General features: G+C 38.7%; 1 protein-coding gene across 5 annotated transcripts in view; it reads left to right on the top strand.

The window, feature by feature from the left end:
• GIGYF2 (GRB10 interacting GYF protein 2) overlaps positions 1 to 19110 on the top strand; it is a 162440-nt gene that overhangs the window by 37989 nt on the left and 105341 nt on the right. For 4 of the 5 annotated variants that reach the window (XM_032753782.2, XM_032753786.2, XM_032753800.2 and 1 more), the window contains 3 exons: positions 1267 to 1350; positions 14387 to 14516; positions 15757 to 15852. In XM_032753782.2, coding sequence (XP_032609673.1) covers positions 1310 to 1350; positions 14387 to 14516; positions 15757 to 15852 — 267 coding nt within the window. In that variant the 5' untranslated portion in view covers positions 1267 to 1309. Of the gene's footprint in view, positions 1 to 528; positions 600 to 1266; positions 1351 to 14386; positions 14517 to 15756; positions 15853 to 19110 lie in introns of all 5 variants that reach the window. The other variant, XM_058437102.1, reaches the window with a different exon arrangement.

Genomic DNA, 19110 nt, shown 5'->3' with positions numbered 1-19110 from the left:
AAAAATTTTTTTTCCATCCGAGGTTGGTTGAATCCATGGACTAGAACCCATGGATGTGGAGGGCCAGTTATATTTACAATTTTTATAGTATTTTCCATTTTTTAAAGCTCTCATATCTTAAGATTAGTTTTGAAATGTCACTTGTGAAATTCATTAGTTTATTATTTTAACTTGACAATCAGAAGCAACTTTAAAAAAATTTATATTTTATTTTTTTAAAAACTTTTTTTTTTTTTTTTTTTAAGAAGAGATGGAGTCTCACGCTGTTGCCCAATCCAGTCTTGAACTCCTGGGCCCAAGCCGTCTGCCTGGCTTGGCCTCCCAAATTATAAATTTATTTTTATTTATTTATTTTGTAGAGACAGGGTCTCACTCCATCGCCTAGGCTGGAGTGCAGTGGCAGGACCACAACTCACTGCAGCCCCAAACTCCTGGTATCAAGTGATCCCTCCACCTCACCCTCCCAGGCAGCTAAGGCTACAGGCATGTACCACCATGCCCAGTTGATCTTTAAATTTTTTTTTTTAGAGACCACATCTCCAACTCCTGGGCTCCAACGATTCTCCCATCTTGGCCTCCCAAAGCGCTGGAATTAACAGGTATGAGCCACCTTGCCTGGTGGTTCCTGGCATGATCCAAGATAATTTTTAAAAGAAGCAGTAGGCTCAAGAGGCTGAGACAGGAAGATCACTTGAGGTCAGGCCAGGAGTTGGAGACCATCTTGAGCAACATAGTGAGACACACTGTTAAAAAAAAATCACTAGGGTATAAAGTGCTAATAAGCAGAAGGTGAGGAGAGTTGTGGCAGAAGCTATGTGATAGGTAAGGAGGGTCCTTATTTTAATAATCTTTGATGTACCTCATGGTGATAGGGGAGCCATTACTAGGAAGTAATAGGAACTAAAATGTAAATCTATTTTACCTTTCATTCACTGCCCATTGTTCCAGGGATAAAGGGAGAAAATCCTTAACTTAGTCCCCAATGCCCTGTGTGGTCTGTTCCTACCTCTCTCACTAGCTTCATCTTAAACTATGCCTCCTTCCCCCAGATTAACATAGAAAGGTGGGGAGTCAGAATATAAGGGTTGATTTATTCATTTCACTTTGCCTGCTATAGTATTGTTTTTAAGTAGGAATTTCAAAATCTCATTTTTGTGACTCTAGTTGAGAGGAGCATAAATAAAACACTCTCTAACTGTACTTTCTGGCCTGGAATTCCACATTTAATCTCAACTAATCGTATGGAGATATTTTTCTCGTTAACAGGTTTCTCCACATATAAAAATCTATTGTAAAAATACGGAAAAGAATGGCAGCGGAAACGCAGACACTGAACTTTGGGCCTGAATGGTGAGTTTTCAAAATCTCATTTTCTTTGGTATTGGATGACTAATACAGTAGTAAAGTATTTGACAGGTGCTAGGTGGTTTATAAATGTGCATGTTTTTGAGACTTTTGCTTTATGTGCCTCGCTGAAAACAATGTGTTAGTTCAGGAATAAATTATATTTGGTAAACGAGTGTATTCTATACTTAATTAAAATTTTTTTTCTTTGTCTGGTTATATATGTACTGATGGTGGGAGTCCCACCCCCCGGAAAATTATTTTTTTTTTTTATTTGAGTCATTGTCTAGGTGCACATACAATTTTATGTAAGTATAATTATAACCTTTTTATGTCTGTATGTTTTCTGCTACATTGTTTTGTCATTGCTATTCATAGATTCATTTGAGAAATAGTTTTCATTGAAGTATTATTTGAAAGATGGGCTAGGCAGGTAGTTCAGTATTATACTGGCTGCTAACAGTAGCCTATCTAGGATTGAGTTAGCATTGGACATAATAACGATTAATTGACCTTTGAGTCTCTTACAGATGTGTTTGGACCCCGAATATGGAATTCTCATGGAATTTTGAGATCCATCACATTGTAGTATGGCTTCCCCTCCCTCCCCTCCTTCCTTTTTCCCCAAAGTTGGTGATTGAAGATCCTCTCTTCAGTGGCATCAATAATAATAATTACTTTTTCTATTCAAACCTCGGGCAACCCCTTTGGTAATATTAGAAGCAGTATCTAAAATAGATAAATTGGATTTGTGTCTTAAACTCTTGGTTGTTCATGTGGGAGTGGTTCAATAAATGATGCAGACTTCCTGTAGTAACTCTATTTGAGGAGTCTTATTAACTTACCCTATTAGAAATATTTCTTTTTATTAATATATGTAATCTCAAAGTTTTCTTAACCTTTATAGCCAGCATTTGGAGACTGAGGAGAAATCACTATTTGAAGGTCTAAGAACTGATGGAACTCCTGTATTTTGAGAGTTTATTTAGAACATGTTAACCTAAGTAATGCTGTACTTGTTTTAGTTATTCCTTTATATTTTTAAAATGATTTTCTTATTATGAAATTAATATGTTTCTAAAAAAATTAGAAAAAACTAGTGAGCCAGAAATAATTTCAACATCCATGGTACACACTGCAAATATCTTGGTGTATCTTTCCAGGTGGTTTTATGTATGCTTATTTGTATATATATAAATTTATTTTTTACAAAAATGGGATCATACTGTACCTTCAGTTTTGTAGCCTACTTAAAGAAATAATCAAATCAGAAACATCTTTTTTTAATCAATAAATATTTTCTGTTGTATTAAACGGTTGCATTGTATGGATGTACCATCATTTATTCAACTAGTCCTCTAGATGTGGCATATAGAAGCTGTTCTTGATTTTTCATTATAAAAATATTTTTAATGAACATTTTTATAGTTAAATCTTTATTTCTACCTTAATTCCTTTTATCAGGTGGATTTAAATTCATATAAGTTACTTTTTAAGCCATTTTGTGTGCAACTCATCTGCCTTTATCTAGAATTTGTAACTGCTTCTCTTTTATATTTACATACCCTCATGTCTCTTTATAAAAACATGGTTTAAATTGTCAGCTAATTTAAGGAAGTTGTTTTTTTTCAGCATCCTGCTGTTTATAGGTAACAGAAAGGGAACACTAGGAATTTAGACACAACAAAAGGGAAAAGAAAAACTGATGTTATTTTAGGATCAGTACACATTTAGCTTGATGCGTAATATTATGGGTTGGCAAACTATGGCCTGTGGGACTGTAAAGTTTTTGTAAGTGAAGTTTCACTGAAAGACAGAGATGTCCATTTGCTTCCATATTTTCTGACTGCTCTCATGCTACAGTGGCAGGGTTGACAGAGGCCATTTGGTTCACAGAGCTTAAACTTTAATTCTCTGGCCCTTTACAGAGACAGTTTGCTGGCCCCTGCCCTACACCATGAGTTCTCAAGGTCATCTCAGTGTAGTATTGAGCATCTTTCAATAGCATCTTACACATCCTCCTTTTTATTGGTACTCTGAAGTTTTGTTTATGGTATTTTCACTTGATTGGCTCAGTGTTTTGTACAAAATTTGAATTGAGGTAGCCTTAAACAGAGGGCAATCACCATTTCCATCCTTAAACAGTAGCCTCACCTAATTATACATCTGTTACCTTACAGACGTTAGAGCTTAGGAGTATTCCCTTAGTCATCTGAAATGCTGATGAACTGAGGAATGCAGGTGTAAGCAGGCATAGTGCCCTATTTGTATCATCTATCAAAATTCCTTCTGGCAAAGGGAATATATGAGGCCCTTACGTAACCCAAGTAATCCTGAGCTGGAAAGTTGCAGTAGGAGTAGAGAGTACTACCTTATTTTTCTTCATGTATGACATTCTTTGTGAAACTTGAGGTAAAGAGCTGTGCCCAGGGTACTTGAGAATCAGAATTTAGATTGTTAACATTGAACCAGTGTGCAATTAACTCTAAATGAGACAGAAACGCTAAGTGATACGGTGTTTATTAAGGTCATCATTTTTGTGAATAATGTAAAACGTAATGTTCAATAAGGGATACCTAAAAATGAAGCAATTTATTTGTATCTGGGGGCAGTTGTGAAGATGAGAGAAAATTGAAAATTTTGGTAGGAACAGACCATGAGTGGCTGTAAGCTTTAACTTTTTTTTTTTGAGATGGAGTCAGCCTCGCTCTGTCGCCCAGGCTGGAGTGCAGTGGCGCGATCTCAGCTCACTGCAACCTCTGCCTCCCGGGTTCAAGTGATTCTTCTCCCTCAACCTCCTGAGTAGCTGAGATTACAGGCACCCACCACCACGCCCAGCTGATTTTTGTAATTTTAGTAGAAACGGGATTTCACCATGTTGGCCAGGCTGGTCTGGAACTCCTGACCTCAGGTGATCCGCCCACCTTGTCCTCCCAAAGTGCTGGGAGTACAAGCGTGAGCCACTGCGCCCGGCCAAGGCTTGAACTTTTTAAGGTCTGTGGAATCATTAGGTCTTAGATTATTTTTCTACTTAGAATAAAAAAGTATATTGCATTATCATCAGAGCAGTTTAAAAGGGTATGATACATTCAATGCCAAGTGTACCCTGTCTAGATATAAAGCAATAGTGTCTTTCTTTAAGCCTTTCCTCAAATGCTACCACCTTAGGCCTTTCCTGACAATCTATATAACCCTCCACCCTTTACTCCCCATCTCTCTTCCTTGCTTAATTTTTCTTCATGTTGTGTATCAAAATGTAACATGCCAAATATTTTACACATTTATTTTATTGTCTATATCCTATCTTTCAACCCCCACTAGACTGTGAGCTCCATTGAGGGCAGGTACTTCGATATAGATTCTTGTACAGTTTGTTTACTGCTGTATCTCCAGTGCCTGGCACATAGGTACTGAATAAATATTTATTAAATGGATGAATGAATTGTTGGAAAGTAAAGTTGTTTTTAATGTTTTGCTATTGTAAATGATATGTATATATACTCTTGAACAATTTTGTTTTTATCACTGATCATTTTATTTGGATTAATTTCTTGGAAGTGGAATTATTAAATTAAAAGTTTTATTTTTAAGGCTTTGGATGATATATGGACAGTTTGACCACTAGAAGGATTTTATGAATTGAATTGTCATCTCCTGTGTGTTTGTTCTTGACAAAACACTAAGCACCATCTTGATAATTTTTTTGGTGCTAAACTCCTTAGATTTAGGTCTTTTAGAGTTTTTTGTTGTTAGTTTCATTAACAAAATAAACACACTTATTCCAGAAAATCTGGAGGAAACAGTAAAAGAGGAAAAAGAAAAGGGTTAGGTATGGGCTCGGCGTGGTGGCTCATGCCTGTAATCCCAGCACTTTGGGAGGCCGAGGTGGGCAGATCACCTGAGGTCCGGAGTTTGAGAGCAGCCTGGCCAACATGATGAAACCCTGTCTCTACTAAAAATACAAAGTTAGCCGGGCATGGTGGATTGTGCCTGTAATTCTAGCTACTCAAGAGGCTGAGACAGGAGAATCGTTTGAACCCGGGAGGCAAAAGTTGCAGTGAGCTGAAATTGTGCCATTGCACTCCAGTCTGGACAACAACCCTGGGCAACAAAAGCAAAACTCCTCCAAAAAAAAAAAAAAAAGGAAAAAAGAAAAGGATTAGGCATGGTGGCTGGCCCCAGGCTCCCAGCACTTTGGGAGGCAGAGGCATGAGGATCACTTGAGCCCAGAAGTTCGAGACAAGCCTCGGCAACACAGTGAGATCCTCTTCTCTACAACAACAACAAAAAAATTAGCTGGATGTGGTGGTGCATATGTTTGGTGTCAGCTACTTGGAAGGCTGAAGTGAGAGGATCACTTGAGCCTGGGAGGTGAAGGCTGCCATGATTGCGCTGCTGCACTCCAGCCTGGGTGATAGAGCAAGACCCTGTCTCCCAAAAAGGAAAAGAAAACAAAAAGACCACCAAAGGGAAAGATCTAAGTTACCCTAATCCTACCACCCAAAGTAGCTTTGCTAATGTTTTGGTTTCTATCGTATTTGCAAATGTATCTTCAAGATATTTAAAAAACAAATATTTAGGCCGGGCGCGGTGGCACATGCCTATAATCCCAGCACTTTGGGAGGCCGAAGCGGGTGGATCACTTAAGGTCAAGAGTTTGAGACCAGTCTGGCCAACATGGTGAAACCCTATCTCTGCTTAAAAAAAAAAAAAAAAAAAAAAAAAATTACAAAAATTAGCTGGGCATGGTGGTGTGCGCCTGTAATCCCGGCTACTGGGGAGGCTGAGGCAGGAGAATTACTTGAACACGGGTGGTGGAGGTTGCAGTGAGCTGAGATCATGTCACTGCACTCCAGCCTAGGTGACAAAGCGCAACTCTGTCTCAAACAAACAAACGAATATTTGGTGATTTAAAACACTTTTGAGGATCAAAAATCTATTCAAGTCGAGTGTGGTGGCGTGCACCTGTAGTCCCAGCTACTGAGGAGTCTGAGGCTGGAAGATTGCTCAGGCCTAGGCGTTTGAGACCAACCTGGGACAACAATAGTGAGAACCCGTCTTTAGAAACAAAAAAACAAAAAAAAAACTACCCAGATTAGTCTGGATAAGGACTTTATTATAGGGAGAATAATTATAGACATTACCTGGCTTTCTGGGAAGGAGCCAAGAAAGCTCCTTTGGGAGTTTCCTCTGTCTCATCTCCTTGGTCTTAAGGAAGTTTTCCCAGGTCTTTCCTTGCAAAGAAGAGGGAAGTACTTGTTTTCTTCCCCAAAGTATTTTATTTATACATTTGTCAAAATAGTTACGGCCTTGTGGTGTATCTGTATATATATTTGCGCCTTGCTCAAGAAGAGCTAATTCCATTAAGAAATGCACTGTATTTCTCTCTTTTGGTAAGCCCATTGTTGAGCTTAGTGTACTGGACATTGGCATTAATATTTAGTTAACTAATTTAGTTAATAAATGAATGTTGAATGAAGCCATTAGGGTCTTAATGGGGGACGGGTAAGAGAATGCGAACCTGAGATCGATAGCTTCCTATCGATAATTATGGGATTATGTGAAAAATGAGAGAAGTTCTGGAGGATGAGATGTGTTAATATTTCCAGTTTTCAGAGAGGGTAAAATATTTCAATGTGAACTGAAGTAGTAAATTAGATGTTTTTGAGGGGTGTATTTTGGAAGAGAATATTTGTTAAGAAAACATTTTATCGAATGCTTGCTGTGTTTTATGTCTTGGGTTAGGTGCTAAGGCAATAAGGATAAAAATACATGGTACCTACTCTTTAATGGGGAAGCTGACACTAAATAATTTCACTATGTCGTAATGCTGTAAAGGAATTATAATGCAAGCACAGGATATTCAGCTGCCTATTTGATTTTTCCACTTAGATGTCTTATAAGCATCTCATACTCTATACTTTTCCAAAACTGATCTCGTTAGTTTTGCCTTTATATTTATTTCATCTTAATACCATATGTGCCCATTTGCTCAAGCTAGCAGTCTCAGAGTTATCTTTGATAATTCCTTTTACTTCTCTGTTCCTATATCCAGTCTGTCACAACATCATGTCAATTTTATCTCTACGGTATCTCTGGAATCTGTTCATTTCTCTGAATCTCTATTGCTATCACCTTAGTGCAAGTTGCCACCATTTCTAACATAAATTTTTGCACCAGTGGCCTACTGATGTTTCCTGGCTTCCCTTTTTTTTTTTTTTTTTTTTTTGAGATGGAATCTCACTCTGTCGCCCAAGCTGCAGTGCAGTGGTGTGATCTCGGCTCACTGCAACCTCTGCTGCCTGAGTTCAAGTGATTCTCCTTCTTCAGGCTCCCAAGTAGCTGGGACTACAGGCATGCATCACCATGCCCGACTAATATTTGTATTTTTTAGTAGAGATGGGGCTTTACCATATTGGCCAGGCTGGTCTTGAACTCCTGACCTCAAGTGATCTGCCCTCCTCGGCCTCCCAGAGTGTTGGGATTACAGGTGTGAGCCACTGTGCCCAGCCCCTGGCTTCCATTTTTGTCTTCTATTTGTTTTCCTCACAGCAGTCAGAGTAATCTTAAAATGTAAATTAGATCAAGACTTCTCTAAAATCCTTCAGTATCTCTATGTCCACTTATATGACTTTATTATTTTCTTCTACTAGCCTCTTAGTTTCACGAAGGCTGGACAGGAGCTTGTGTTTAGCAAGGCCTTGAGGATCTCAAATTCTCTTTTTCCCTCCCTTCCCCCGACTCTCTTTCCAGCTCTCTATCCTTATTCTTCCTTTTTCCTTCCCTCTTAACCTCTCTTCTTCTCAGCACCTCTCTCTACCCTGTTGGTGAAAAAGATTAGAATATTCCTGATAGCAGAAAGGACGTGTGTGAACATAAGGCAAGGAACTGATTTAAGAGAGGAACTTTATGATGCACAATGTTTACCTTTATTATATGAAGTGTGGGAGATAGGAGCTTGGAGGCAGCCCTTGTGTTAACAAGGCTTGGATTTTATTGGTCATTGTGTGCCAGTGAAAAAAGAATTGGGGCTGGGCACAGTGGCTCACCCCTGTAATCCCAACACTTTGGGAGACTGAGGCGGGTGGATCACCTGAAGTCAGGAGATCAAAACCAGCCTGACCAATATGGTGAAACCCCATCTCTACTAAAAATACAAAAATTAGCCAGGTGTGTTTGCGTGCGCCTGTAATCCCAACTACTCAGGAGGCTGAGGCAGGAGAATTGCTTAAACCTGGGAGGTGGAGGTTGCAGTGAGCTGAGCTGAGATCGTGCCACTGCACTCCAGCCTGGGTAACAGAGTGAGCCTCTGTCTCAAAAAAAAAAAAAGAGAGAGAAAAGAAATAAATAATTCTTAGTAACGTAGGGGAGTAAGACTAGTAAAATCGTTTAGGATGCATTTGCAGCAGTCCAGGCGGGAAATAAAAGTGTGAATAAAAATTAGGTTAGTTGGATCAGGGGAAGACTCGAGAGACTGAGGATTTAAAACTAACAGGACATGGTAATTGGGTATGAGAGATGGTAGAAGGTGAGGAGTAAAGTATGAATCCCAGATTTTTAATCCAGTGGCTGATTAGATTGGGATGTCCTTAACTATGTTTAAGAATATGGGCAATGAATGGGTTGGATGAATAAATTGATGAGTAGGGTTAGGGTTTTGGGCATATTGAACCTGATGGGCTTTATTTATATGGTTGTGTATGAAAGCCTGACTATAGGAGAGGTCACAGCTGGACTTGAGAATCACAAGCTTATATAGAAGTGCCTTTTGACTCCCACACCTTCACACATTGTTTATTGACTATCCAAATTGCTTTCATAAGCTGAAGTTTGGATTTTGGAAAACACTTACCAAGCGAAGATTTTGGGAGTATCATGGGGCTTTGGGGGGCCTGCTGCTGCCACTTATTTACTACCCGTGGTAGAATTGGGCCTCCTTTGTTAAACAGATCTCATTATAGGCCAGAAAGATGAAGGTGATGAGGACAGAAAGTTTTCACATGGATTTGGCGGTGTTGAGGTTGTCGATGAACAGTGCAGGAGCTAGTGGAGTGGCAGGAGAAACCAGGCACAGTGCGTTTTGAAGTGACTGAGAAGCGAGGAAGTAGAGATGTTTCTGGATGAAGAGGAAAGATGAATAGTGCATAGCTAGAAGGGAGATGCTGCATCAAAAGTTTTAAACAAATGAAGAGATATGTTTAGAGACAGACAAAGGCACATAGGGATTAAATTTCTGGAAGAGAGGGTTGTATGGAGGAGATAAAGATCATATGTGGAGTTTTTTAACTTAGATTCGGGGGTACATGTGAAGGTTATGTAGGTAAACTTGTGTCATGGGGGTTTGTTGTACAGATTATTTCATCACCCAAGTGTTACACCTAGTACCCAGTAGTTTTTCCTGCTCCTCTCCCTCCTCCTGCCTTCCACCCCCAAGTAGACCCCAGTGCCTGTCATTCCCTTCTTTGTGTTCATGAGTTCTCAGGTGGATTTTTAGTGAAGAATATTACCCAAATATGTTTTAGCTTTTCTAAGTATCTGCAGGTGAAGAGGGACTTGGAATTGAATTTGTCGATTATTGAGTCATAGTACAGCCATTATCCTAACTCAGGCAACTGTCTTTTAGTTTGAGTTACTGCCAGTTTGCCTCAGTTTCTTTTCATAGCACCTGAAGGAAATCTCTGATTGTGTTATTGTGTTATTTTTGTATTTTTTATTTTTTGGAGATAGAGTCTCACTCTCAGCCAAGGTAGAGTGCAGTGTTGAGATCATGGCTCACTGCAGCCTCTACCTCCTGAGGCTCAAGCGATCTTCCCACCTCAGCCTTCCAAATAGCTGGGACTACAGGCATGCACCACTGTGCTCTGCTAATTTTTTGATTTTTGTAGAGACAGGATCTCACTGTGTTGCCTAGACTGGTCTCAAATTCCTGGTCTCAAGTGATCCACCCTCCTCGACCTCCCAAAGTGCTGGGATTACAAGCATGGGCTACCGCACCTGGCCTGTGTTACTCTGAATAAATCTGATGACTATAAGAAATGTTTAGTTTTGGGCATTGGAAAACCATTGGTGATCCATTGGAAGGGACAGGGTGGTGAATACATTTGAAATCTTATTGTGAGCAGCAGTTGAAGAAATTAGGAATGTTAGGCCATGGGAAGGAGTCTTTGGGGAGACATGGTGATTATTTGCCAATACCAGAATGATTTTCATTTGAAAGAGTGCCTAGATGTGTAATCCGGTGATAGAAACTGTTGGAAAACATATTGGTTTGGTGTTAAGGAAGATATTTTAAAACAATTTCTAATAAAACATATGTATATTTTAAACTGGCTATTTTAAATAGAATTTTGAGACCTAATTGTTAGAAAGATTGTGTTTTTTTTCTTTCTTTCTTTCTTTTTTTGAGACAGGGTCTTGCTTTGTCGCCTAGACTGGAGTGCAGTGGCTGTTCACTGCAGCCTTGACCTCCCAGGCTCAAGCAATCCTCCTACCTCAGCCTCCTGAGTAGCTGAGACCACAGGCATGAGCCACCATACCCGGCTAATTTTTGTATTTTTTGTCAAGATGGGGTTTCATCGTGTTGCCCAGGCTGGTCTTGAATTCTTGTACTGAAGTGATCCACCCTCCTTAGCTTCCCAAGTGTTGGGATTACAGGTGTGAGCTAACCTGCAACCGGTCAATTGTGGTCTTTTAAGTAATAAAAACCTAGGTTTGAATCTTTGTTCTGCTGTCTGTGACTGTGGACAAGTTGTTTAACCCTTCAGCTTTATTTTTATCTGTTATGTTTGGGTTGTTGTGAAGGTTAAATTAGATTAAATGAGCTAGTTCATGTGTAAAATTTTCAGCTTCAGTGTTCAGTGGATATTAATTCCACTTCTTCAGTAAAGAGCCCAGCTTTACAGGAATCTAATGAAAAGCAGTTGCTTGGAAGGTACTGGAGTAGTTCCTTTCTTCTTGGAAGGAGTGATTGGACCACTCCTTTCTGGGTATGTTGTTTTCTTACCTGGTTGTTTAACTTGTTTTATGGGGGTTGAACTAAATGACTTCCAAGCCCAAGAATATTTGGAAAGGAAACAAAGAGTAGCAGTGAGCAGTCCCAGAACCCAGGTTGTGGTATTTCTATAAATGAAAGCGAATCCGGGGCTCCCTGGAAATGATTGATTTCAGGTCTGAGGCAAGAAAAATACAAGATGATCCTGGAACATTCTGACATATCAGATAGAAAAGAAGCTGTTAAAGACTGCTAGGGTCATGTCAAAAGGACCCAGGAGCCAACCTGAAGTCTCCCACTCTTCAAAGATGAGCCAGTTTGAACACTGTTAATAATTGCTGTGAATTGAAATATATTAATAAAGTAATGTGTTACTGTTGGACACTGTTGGAAGGTGCAAGTGAACCTAGTCGTTATTTTGAAAACAAATAAGAATTAAGGCTTTTTTCCTCCTTTATTAAGCAGTATCATTCGGTAACTATACCAAATAGTATAAGAGGAAAATTTCTCTTTGCAGAAGCATTCCAGCTAATACATAAGGGAGGAATGAAAGAATATAATCACTTACAACCTTAGTGAACTTAGGGAACCAAGCATTGATCATAAATTACTGCAGGTGTCACAAACACATCATCACAATGTGTGCCTCTTGATGGAATAATATACCAGTACATGTGAAGTATTGCCAAAAAAGAACCCAAATTGATGAAAATCTCAAAATCTCTATACCCAGTCACCAGTTTACATGAAATGCAAAAGACAGAAAAACGTTTAATTATATCATGGATAAAATCAGCAAAACCCAGACTTTAAAAAAATGTTTTGGGTCAGGCATGGTAGCTCATGCCTATAGTCTCAGCACTTTGAGAGGCCAAGGTGGGAGGATTGCTTGAGGCCCAGAGTTTGAGACTAGGTTGGACAATATAGTGAGACCCTGTCTCTACAGAAAATACAAAAATTACCTGGGCATAGTGGTATGCGCCTGTAGTCCTAGCTGCTCAGGAGGCTAAGGTGGGGGAATCCCTTGAGCCAAGGAGGTCAAGGTTGCAGTGAGTTATGACTGTACCACTGCACTCCAGTCTAGGTGACAGAGCGAGACGCTGTGGGGAAAAACAAATTCTTTGAGAAATAACATTCTTAAATATTTATGGATAGAATGCTAAGCTGAAACTTTTCTTCAAAATAATATCAAAGGAAGCTTAGATAAGGTGGTGGAAAGAGCAGGATTCGCCATGGATTGTTGGTTTTGGGGCTAAGTGATTGGTACACGGGAGTTTGTCATCTGCTTTTTGGTGCATTTATGAAAATACAAAAATTTTCCATAATAAGTAAAAAAAAAATCCCACCCCAACAGTCTCACTTTACTAATTCATATTTTTTTCTTTAAATATTACTTTATTCTTGTAAACACATTTTACTGTTTACTATGCATACGCTATTTTTAATAATGTGCACATATTTACTGTGTTTTACTTGGCCTTCATATTAATATTTAATGTGTCATAATTTAGTAGATTATTCGCTTCTTTTTTGCTTTGTGAATAAAGCTTAGCAGTTTTGGGCACATATTTCAATGCTTCTATTGAATTTTTCCTTGATCTAAACTAGAATTAAAGTAGCATGGTCCTTTTCACCCTTGATATCAGCTATTCCTTTTTTTTTGAGATGGAGTCTCGCTCTGTCACCCAGGCTGGAGTGCAGTGGCGTGATCTCAGCTCACTGCAAGCCCCGCCTCCCGGGTTCACGCCATTCTCCTGCCTCAGCCTCTACGAGTAGCTGGGACTACAGGCACCTGCCACCACGCCCGGCTAATTTTTTGTATTTTTAGTAGAGACGGGGTTTCACCGTGGTCTCCATCTCCTGACCTCGTGATCCGCCCGCCTTGGCCTCCCAAAGTGCTGGGATTACAAGCGTGAGCCACCGCGCCCGGCCTCAACTACTCCTGATGTTAGTTTTTCCACTTGCTGTCTGACACAGTGCTACAGTAGAATCTTACTCGCCATTTTTTGCTGAAGTTTTCTTCCCTGTCTTTTTCTCTATAAAAATATATTATTTTAAAATTAAACAAAATGGTCCCTTTTCCCCAAGTTCTGTTCTTTAGAGGCAACTTTTGTTATCAGTTTGGAGTATATTTTTTGTCTTCTTAGCAGTAAATGTAGTTTTCAATTTCTCTTTGTACTTTACTGCATTTTCAGATTCTCTACACTGACCATTAATTGCTTTTATTAAAAACATTGTGAAATATTTCAGGCATATAAAAATATAAATTGTGATAAACACCCGTGTATTCATTGGCAAGCTGCAAAAATAAAACATTGTAGATACAATTAAAGCTGCCTTTATAATCTTATCTTTTTCAGATATAACCTTATTCTGAATGTTATATTTGTCAGTTTCATGTTTGTTTCTATGCTTTTGCTGCAGTTTGTATGTCTTGAAACAGTATAAACCTAGCTGCAGGTTTATGCATTTTATATAAAAATTATCACTACTCTAGGCTATGTTTTGATTTTTCTTTTGTATAGCATACTTTATTAAATATTTTAGCCATTACCAAATTGCCAAATAATTAAATAATTAGCTATTATCAAATCATTCTTTGAAGTGATTATTTCAGTTTATAATACCACAAACACTACTTGAAAGTTTCCGTTGTTTTACATCCTTACCAACACCTGGTATTATCAGACTTATTAAGTTTTATGAATCTAATGAGTGTAAGGTAGTATCTCACTTTCGTTTTAATCGTACACGCCTTTTAAAATTTGGAAAAATGTGTCCCTTTTTCGTTCTCTAAGCTTCTGGGGGACATAGCCATGATGCCTTTTAAGTTAAGGAATTGCTACATGGTTGTCTAGTTATCTCTCAATAAACTGCCCTTTTAGTGTGCCGTGACAAAAGATTGTATTAAAGCTAAAGTCTGATTCTTTGAGATAGTAGGATTTCTTTTTGCTCTTCTAAAGAACTAAAATGAATTTTTTTGACAGTGTATGATATAAAAGGTCTGTAGCACCAGAACATTTGACATACTCTCTGTCTTTTGTATTCTAGGCTCCGAGCTCTGTCCAGTGGTGGGAGTATTACATCCCCTCCTCTTTCTCCAGCGTTGCCGAAGTATAAATTAGCAGATTATCGTTATGGCAGAGAAGAAATGTTAGCACTTTTCCTTAAAGACAACAAGGTAAGAAAGTAGGAAAAGAGTTCAAAATTGTGAATGAGACTTTGGGATATATACCTTGATGTACTGATACATGAAAACTGATTTATTTTACTAATGTATTGACCCATGCCTTTCCACCTTAACTGTTTCCCTGCGTTGAAGCCTGCAATAGTTAACAGAGGATCTTCTAAGTGTTATCACACGCTATATTTTAGGCAGCATCATGGAAACAGGAGAGTAGTCAGCACTTACTGCCTTATCTAGCCAACTTCCTCTTAACCCCTCTTTCATGTCTATTTGTATCCTAGTTCAATGGCTAAGAAATGAAGAATTTTTCCTTTCTCTTTATTGTACCTCTTATCCTACTTTCCACTTAAAAATAAGGAGCCAACAGGAGGAGCACCTTCGACTATATAAAATTTTTAGTGGAGAGAAAACCTTAAAATGTAAGACTGCATTTGTGTCACTTAGATCAAAACTGAAACAGTGTAAAATACACTTTTATTATGACTTTTACTCACTGACTAGTAAGAAATAATATTTTGTATTTTTTCCCAATATACATTTTTTTTTGAGACAGAGTATGGCCCAGTCGCCCAGGCTGGAGTGCAGTGGCGCGATCTCATCTCACTGCAACCTCTGCAACCTAGGTTCAGGTGATTCTTGTGCCTCAGCCTCCTGAGTGGCTGGGATTATAGACATGCGTTACCACGCTTGGCTAATTTTTTTGTATTTTTAGTAGAGATGAGATTTCATCATGTTGGCCAGGCTGGTCTCCAACTTCTGCCCTCAAGTGATCTGCCTGCCTTGGCCTCCAACAAAAGTGCTGGGATTACAGGCGTGAGCCACAATGCCCACCTCCAGTATACTTTGTTTTTCAATGATTGAGAATTTCAAATTTTAATGATGCTTGCTAAGGACACATACAGTTGCTTATAAAACTCTCCTTATCATCATCTGCTTCGCATTAAATGTAGAGACTTTTATTCCTCCACTTTGTGCTCTGGTATAGCAGAGTTAGTGCTGAATCCAAAAGTGGCAATCACTTGAGAAGCTGGGGAGTATTGACTGGGGTTTTTAATATTGACTCTCTCAAAATGTATAAGGACTATAGAAGTCAATTATGGCTGAATAAGCATTAATCTGTATTTATAATAATCAACAATAAATAGAAGAGAATTCTTTCTTGGATTTATCTTCTTGTATTTCTTCTTATCGCAGGAATAGCATTAATCTCATAATCATGTGTTCGGTCCTACAGATACCTTCAGACCTTCTGGATAAAGAATTTCTGCCTATCCTCCAGGAAGAACCCCTTCCACCATTGGCTCTGGTACCCTTTACAGAAGAAGAACAGGTTTGTGATTAGCTCTGAGCCCCAGCAAACTCTTATTCTTTTCCTGCTAAGGCATGAAAATAGGAAGTTACTATTTATGCTCTAAGGATTATCCTGCATCCTCATAGGTCTGCTTTCTTCTGTTTCTTGGTATGTTGATGCTTATTAGTTGACTAGATTTTCTGTAGTATCTGTAGCTTTTGAGTATTTGGAAACATTTGTAGATCCTTAAGGACATTGGGAATCATCCTTTAAAACTTTACTCAAGTAGAGAGGAAGAGTGATTTGTGGGAGGGGAGAAAATCATCTTTGCAAATAAACAGATTTTCAGAAGTAATTGCCAACCTGAATTCTTACCAGTGCATTTTACCACTAAGGGAAAAATGTAGCTCTTCAGTTCAAAATGCATTCAAAACTCTTCTGTCACCAGTGTATGTGTGTGTGTGTGTGAGAGAGAGTGATGTGAGAAAGTAAAACTTGTGGGCTGGAAAGTAGCGAATTTAGTATTGTTCCTGTTTATAGTGTATTTTGTTCTGTGCAAAGAAAATAAAAGAGTTTCTGATTTCAAGGAACTTATGATGACTTTAGAAAAATGGAAAAATAAGCCTTGTTGGAAAGCTTGAATGTTACTTTATGGGCATCCATACGGGAAGAAGAGAGTCCAGGGAGCCAAAAATATATCTGTTTGACGCTTAAGGAAAAGGTAAAGCAAGAAGTAATAAAAATCTTTTCAAATACTCTATGAAATATTAAAATCCTGGGCATTTGGAAAGAGAATTTTTCAAGAAGGTTTTAAACTATGAAATGTTTTGAACGACAAAAATGTTGGGGCCAGATGCATGGTTCACACCTGTAATCCCAGCACTTTGGGAGGCCAAGGTGGGCGGATCACCTGAGGTCAGGAGTTTGAGACCAGCCTGGCCAACATGGTGAAAGCCTATCTCTACTAAAAATAAAAAAATTAGCCAAGCGTGGTGACACACAGTTTAATCCCAGCTACTTGGGAGGCTGAGGCAGGAGAATCGCTTGAACTCGGGAGACAGAGGTTGCAGTGAGCTGAGATTGCATCACTGCACTCCAGCCTGAGCAAAGAGTGAGACTCCATTAAAAAAAAAAAAGAAACAAAATGTTGGCATATGTCCTTTACTTGAATACCTTCTGTACAGTTGGTACAAAAATGCAGAAGTGTGATACACAGAGGAAAATGCACCTTGGACATGGCTGTAGCCAAAGGTCTTCCTGGCAGAGGGGTAAAAACTGAGCCTTAGGAATTTGGGTAAAAAAGAATCCTGCAATTCAACTAATATTTTAATCCTTTCCATGCCAGCTACCCCCTTTCCCAGAGGCCGCGAGTGTTAGCAATTCTTATGTATTTTTCCAAGTAAATATGGAAATATATTTTCCTCCTTTTAATACAAGTGGTACGATTCTGTACTTCCAACATCAAGTATTTTTACTGAAAGACTTCCCTGCAGATTTGGAAAAATTTTTTCCCATCGTTTTTGTTTGCATTTCTTTGCCTGTAGCAGTAAACAGTTTAGATGTTTATTCATCATTTATATTTCTGTTAATTTTTTTCTTGCCTTTGCCAGTTTTTCTTTTGGGATATTCATCTTTTTCTTGTTGATTTATGCTATTTATATGAGCTCTGTGTGTGTGTGTGTGTGTGTGTGTGTGTATGTGTGTATTTTTTGTTTACTTATTTAGATTTTATTTTTTGAGCTAGGTTCTCACTCTGTCATCCAGGCTGGAGTATAGTGAGGGTCGCACTCTGTCACCCAGGCTGTAGTACAGTGGTATGATCATAGCTCACTACAACCTTGAACTTCTGGGCTCAAGGGATTCTCCTGCCTCAGCCTCCTGCATAGCTGGGAGTACAGGTGCATGCCACCACATTTGGCTAATTTCATTTTTTGTAGAGACAGGATCTCGCCCTGTTATCTAGGCTGGTGTTGAACACTTGGCCTCAAGCGATTCTCCCTCCTCAGCCTCTCAAAGTGCTGGGCTTACAGGCATGATCCACCATGCCTGGTCTGGCTCCTCATATTTTAAAGTCATTGACCATAGCTGTGCCCAGTAAGTTTTCTAAATGTTAAAGTTGCATTTATGATTTTGTTTCTTTCTTTTTCTTTTTCTTTTTGAGACTGAGTCTTGCTCAGTCACTCAGGCTGTAGTGCAGTGTCACAGTCTCGGCTCACTGCAACATCTGCCTCCTGGGTTCAAGGGATTCTTGTGCTTCAGCCTCCCGAATAGCTGGGATTACAGGTGAATACCAACATGCCTGGCTAATTTTTGTATTTTTAGTAGAGACAGGGTTTCACCATGTTGGTCAGGCTGGTCTCAGACTTCCTGAGCTCAAGTGAATCCTCCTGCCTTGGCCTCCCAAAGTTCTGGGATTACAGTTGTGAGTCACCGTGCCTGGCCACGTTATGATTTTAAATAAAAAAGCTAATTTTATGAGCTTCATGTACCAGTTTTATTCTTTTGTGATTATTCTTTTAATTTTTAGCTATTTGTGTATTATTTTTAAAAATTCCTTTTTATGTTTCTTTAAATGATTTCCTAGATTTCTTAGAGACTAAATGTATCAGAAGAGGGAGGAGGACATGCTACTAGTTACCAAAATGTGGTAGACTTTTATTCAACAGAATGAATAATTGAATTACCCAGACACATCTTGTAACATTTTAAAGAAATTAGTGTGTAGTAAGTACACAGATCGTTTGGAAAATCAAAAATTATTTTGCAAATGTTGCTTGAGATCTGTTGGTTAACTGCAGTTAACCAGTAATAGTTGGTTAACAATTTAGAGGAGAATAAAATTAGGTATGCACTACACCTATACATCAAAATTAGTTCCAGAACAACTAAAGGAATATGTTTAATTTTTGTTCTTATGATGGAAATGTTTATCTTAAGGTCTGTATTCTGTGATCACAGCATCTTGATGCAAGCATTGGGAGGTTTTCACTGTAGCCACAGAAGATCATCAGGTCCGTTTTGAAGGCATTTAAAATGCACCATTTGGGATTTCCTGATGCATATTTGGTAGCCTTTATCATTTATCAAATATGTTGGAGTAGGACAGTGCTTAAAGCTGGCAAAAAATTGATAAAAAATTTGATGTTTGTCCTTTGAATGATCAGGTACCCCTTCAGAGATTAGTATTGACTAGATCTTCCTAGACTAGAGTTTTGTATACCTTTTCTTTTGGTACTCTTAGGGAGGTAAATAATAACTTAAACCAGGCTTCTTGCTGCATGTCTTGTTTGCTGAAGT

The sequence above is a fragment of the Hylobates moloch genome, unplaced genomic scaffold (assembly GCF_009828535.3).
Source record: "Hylobates moloch isolate HMO894 unplaced genomic scaffold, HMol_V3 SCAFFOLD_1, whole genome shotgun sequence".
Taxonomy (NCBI): domain Eukaryota; kingdom Metazoa; phylum Chordata; class Mammalia; order Primates; family Hylobatidae; genus Hylobates; species Hylobates moloch.
Note: the sequence above shows the minus strand (reverse complement) of the source record. Positions and strands in the feature narration are given on the sequence as shown.